Source organism: Monoraphidium neglectum (assembly GCF_000611645.1).
Source record: "Monoraphidium neglectum strain SAG 48.87 unplaced genomic scaffold scaffold00230, whole genome shotgun sequence".
Taxonomy (NCBI): Eukaryota; Viridiplantae; Chlorophyta; class Chlorophyceae; order Sphaeropleales; family Selenastraceae; genus Monoraphidium; species Monoraphidium neglectum.
In genome coordinates, this window is record NW_014013398.1 from 13652 (window position 1) to 17664 (window position 4013).

The 4013-nt window shown below is 64.3% G+C and overlaps 1 protein-coding gene across 1 annotated transcript; it reads left to right on the top strand.

Moving 5' to 3' along the window:
- Positions 1-90: 90 nt before the first annotated feature.
- Positions 91-2324, top strand: MNEG_2116 (Myb proto-oncoprotein; the record flags this gene model as incomplete). The annotated part of the gene is made up of 3 exons (XM_014049404.1): positions 91-141; positions 597-682; positions 929-2324. The coding sequence occupies 3 exons, from the start codon at positions 91-93 to the stop codon at positions 2322-2324; spliced, it is 1533 nt and encodes a 510-aa protein (XP_013904858.1).
- Between the last annotated feature and the right edge of the window lie 1689 nt (positions 2325-4013).

Below are 4013 nucleotides of genomic sequence, written 5' to 3' on the forward strand. Positions count from 1 at the left end.
CGCCCGGGCCTCTGTCACCTACCTGCGCGCAGGCTGGTCCGTCAGCAAGGCGAGGGCAACTGGAACGACATTGCGCGCGACCTCAACAAAATGATCGGCACTCACGAGGATCTCGGGCGCGTGGGCAAGCAGTGCCGCGAGGTGGGCGCCCGCAGGGCTAGTGTGCTATAGAATGAGGTTACAGGGAATTATGTTATGAAATTGAGGGAGCGCATACATGCAGGGCTGGTGCCGCCCACCTCTGCCATATGTAGGATTTTTGTCAAGGGCGGGCCGCTTGGCTCCCGAACATGGGTGGCGAAGCGCTGCAAGAGCTGTGGTTGCGATACACCTGCGACGCGTGGATGCTGCTGTGCCCTCCACCTGATTGCCCTTGATCATTTGCGCGCATTGCCACTGCTTCTGTCATCCTGCCTGTGGCAGAAGACAGCAACATGGAATCCCCCACAACAAGCACGCACGCGGCGCGCGCACACGCACGCAGGCAAGCACCCCCCCCCACACACACACACTCACACACAGACACGTACTCACATACACACACATGCGCGTACACATACGCACACATACACACGCGCTCACACACTCCTCTGCAGCGCTGGAACCACCACCTGCGCCCCGACATCAACAAGACCCCCTGGACCCTGGCAGAGGAGCAGCTGCTGATGCAGTTGCACAGGAGGTGAGGGCCGCGCGGGCTTTGACTGGGGGGATGCAGGCGGTGCAACACATGGTTGGCCGGAGCATCCCATCCTTGTGGGCTCCATCGCACAGGCGGGGCGTTGATGGCACCGGCCGCCTCCAAGACGGCACGGCAATCGAGCTGCCTGGTGGGGCCCCCAAACTGCGAGCATTGCCCACCTTGATCTCACAACCAACCAAACACCTTCACCAAAAATGATCCCCAAACCCCTCCCCTCAACCCAAGGTACGGCAACCGCTGGTCCGAGATCTCCAAGATCATGCCCGGCCGCACCGAGAACGCCATCAAGAACTTTTGGAACGCCACCCTGCGCCGCAAGGACACCACGCGCGGCAACAACCGCAACGAGATCGGGGTGGGCCTCGCGCTGCGCGCGTACATGGTGGACGTCGGCGTCGCACTGCCCACGGCGCCACAGCCGGAGTACCTGCCCCCGCAGCGGCGCGGGCCCCAGCACCCGCGCCCCGCGCCAGCGGTGCCGCGGGGGGCGGCTGCGGCGGCGCGCGAGGGACAGCACCTTGATGACGGCGAGACGGCGGGTGACGAGGATGATTACGAGGAGGGTGACTGCGAATATGGCGGCGGCGACGATAGTTACAACCAGCAGGACGACGATGAGGCGGAGGGTGAGGCCGCTGGTCACGCCGCGCCGCCCGAGCTCAGCGCCTTTGCGGCTGGCCACGGCATCCCGGCCTTCCGCGTGCCGGCCACCAAGCGGCGCGTCTCAGTGACTGGCGGCGGCACGGCGGACAAGGGCGACAGCGACGCAGAGTGGCACCCCCCAAACCACGGCAGCCCGATGGTGATGACATCACGCGGCTCTGTCGCTGGCGGGGTGCACGCCCCGCCCCCGCTGTCGCCGCTGGCCGGCGCACCCTTCCTGCCTGCCATCCCTTCGCCCACCAAGCGGCACAGGCCAAGCACCGGGGGCACGCAAGCACGAGAGGAGGCACGCGTTGGTTCTGCTGCTGCTGCAACTGCTACTGCTGCGGGTGCTGGTGCTATCACTGCTGCTGCCGCTGCTGCTGCTGCGGCTGCTCCTGCTGGGGAGAGCGCGTTATCCCCCATCAGCGAGGGCGCCCCGCGGCCCTCCCAGGGCAGCCCCGCCCCCAGCAGCGGCACCAACACGCCGCTCGCGCTGCGCCGCGGCTCGCCGTCCCTCGTCGGCCGGGGCGTAGGCCCGAGCAGCGATGGAGGCAGCGCCGTCAGCAGCGGCGGTTCATGGCAAGCCCCGGGTAGTGTGCCCTCGGCGACCTGCGCGCCGCTGTTTGGTGGCGTCGGAGTCAATGTGTCGCAGGCCGACGTGATTATTGCATTCGTGGCGGCCCTGGCGCAGCAGCACATGCAGCAGCAGGCGCTCCACCAGGCGCAGCAGCAGGCGGCGCGGCAGCAGCGGCTGGAGGTGGCCGCCCTGCAGGCGCTGGCCGCGCAGCACCTGGCGCAGCAGCAGCTGTTCCAGGAGCAGCGGGCGCGGCAGCAGGCCGCGCGGCAGTCGATGAAGGAGGAGATAGGGAAGGGGCATTGCCCTGCACCGCCGTGCGCGTCTGATGACGGGGGCGAGGTGGAGTCTGATGCGCAGGTGGCTGAGATGATGCTCAGCCTCAGGAACAGCGGCGCGTGACGCGGAGAGCGGATGGGCCGTTTCCGCCTGTCAGCCAAGCATGTCGTACACCCATGCCCTCGAGTGCGCGCACACGCATGTGTGTGCACACCCTCTCACTCCTTTACGCGAGTAGGTACGTTGACCCCTAGGTCGGCTCAATACCCAGTTCTTGTGACCTTGCTGCCTGCAGTTGCGCCTGCTTGGCGCACGCATGCATCCCTTTTCTTGTGTCTGAATCGACAGCATGCGCCTCCCAGCTTTGAGCGGTCACGCCTGTATGCTCAGTCAGCATCCAGGGGCCTGCATTTGGGCCAAGCATGCGCCTCTCATATTCTCTTCCTCCTCTTTCCCACGCCTGGTGAGGCGGAATTCACAATTCAATTCACACGCCGGCTGCTGGTGGGGCGACTGCGTTGTTTCGCTTTGGCCTGGCGTGAGGCAGGCGGGGCCTGCGGACACTGGGGGGAGTCCTAGCTGACGCTTTTTATCTTGCATGCGCACCCTCCCCTTGACAAAGGCATGCACACGACAGGTCTAAGAGCTCCGCCTTGCCTGGGTGCAGCGCCCAACCGGACTGTCAGTGCGCCGCCGTTGCCACCGGATCGTGGGCACACGGTTCTGCTTGCTTCCTTCTCTTCACTTGTTGCTATGGAGGCGCCGGGCGTGGGCGTGGGCATGGGCATGGGCGGTCATGCACAGGTGCATGCAGACAGGGTATGTTTGGTTTCTGCGCTGTCCTCTTGTGCAGCGTTTCAAAACTCGCCCGCGTGTCTGCACATTTCTTCCCAGCAAAAGCCGCACCGGTGCCGAAATCCACTTGGTTGAATTACGGGGTCTTTGGCCGTGCCGCACAATGCTAATCTGCCGCCAAGCACGCACCCCTCCCCTCCCCGCCAAGATCTGCACTCGACTTTGACTGGATGTGTGCGTACTTCAATCAAGCACCTGATGGCTTAGTACTTTGTGCCAGGTCGCCCCAACGTGCCAGCCTTTCTAGACTGACCAGTCCTCTACAACGAAGCCGTTTGAAGACCGCAACCGTACACACGCCTCCTGCTAAGGACTCCTGCTTGCTCCCACCCTACGAGTGACTCGTTGTCCTGTGCGGAACGCTGAGTGCTGCCTGTCACGCGGTAGAGAGCGACGACTGCATCCAGCAAACCTGACCGGACAAGCCTCAGCAGCATGCCAGGACCTGGGCTGCCCCTGCATTGCTGCAGCCCATGCATGACAAAACCCAGTCGATTTGCTGCCAATTCAGGGGGAAGAGGGCCCAGTGCGCGCAGCCTGTCAGCAGCGGTGCGGCGGCTGCTGACAAGAGCCTCTCACCCCGACAGCCGAGCCACCACAGTCAATGGGAACTGGCGAGTATCCACCCGAAAGTTTCCAACCTTGCCCTGAGGCACACAATGGTCATGGCTCTGCGCATGCAGAGGGCACATGCGCGCCTTCCTGGTGTCCTGCTGCATCACATTGCACATCAGGCACACTTGCGTCTCGTGCGCTGCTGTTTGCAGCGTGGATCTAGGTGGTCAACAGCGCCTGTGCGGCGCCAAGCGTGTAAGCAAGGAATGAACGAGAAACTCTCCACACACAAACGCCAGGAGGCAGTTCGCACCCCACGCGATCGCCCAGCCGTAGCCCCGCCTGTTGTGGCGGCTGCTGGACATCTTCTGCACAGGTGGGGGTGGACGCCCTGCCCCTGGC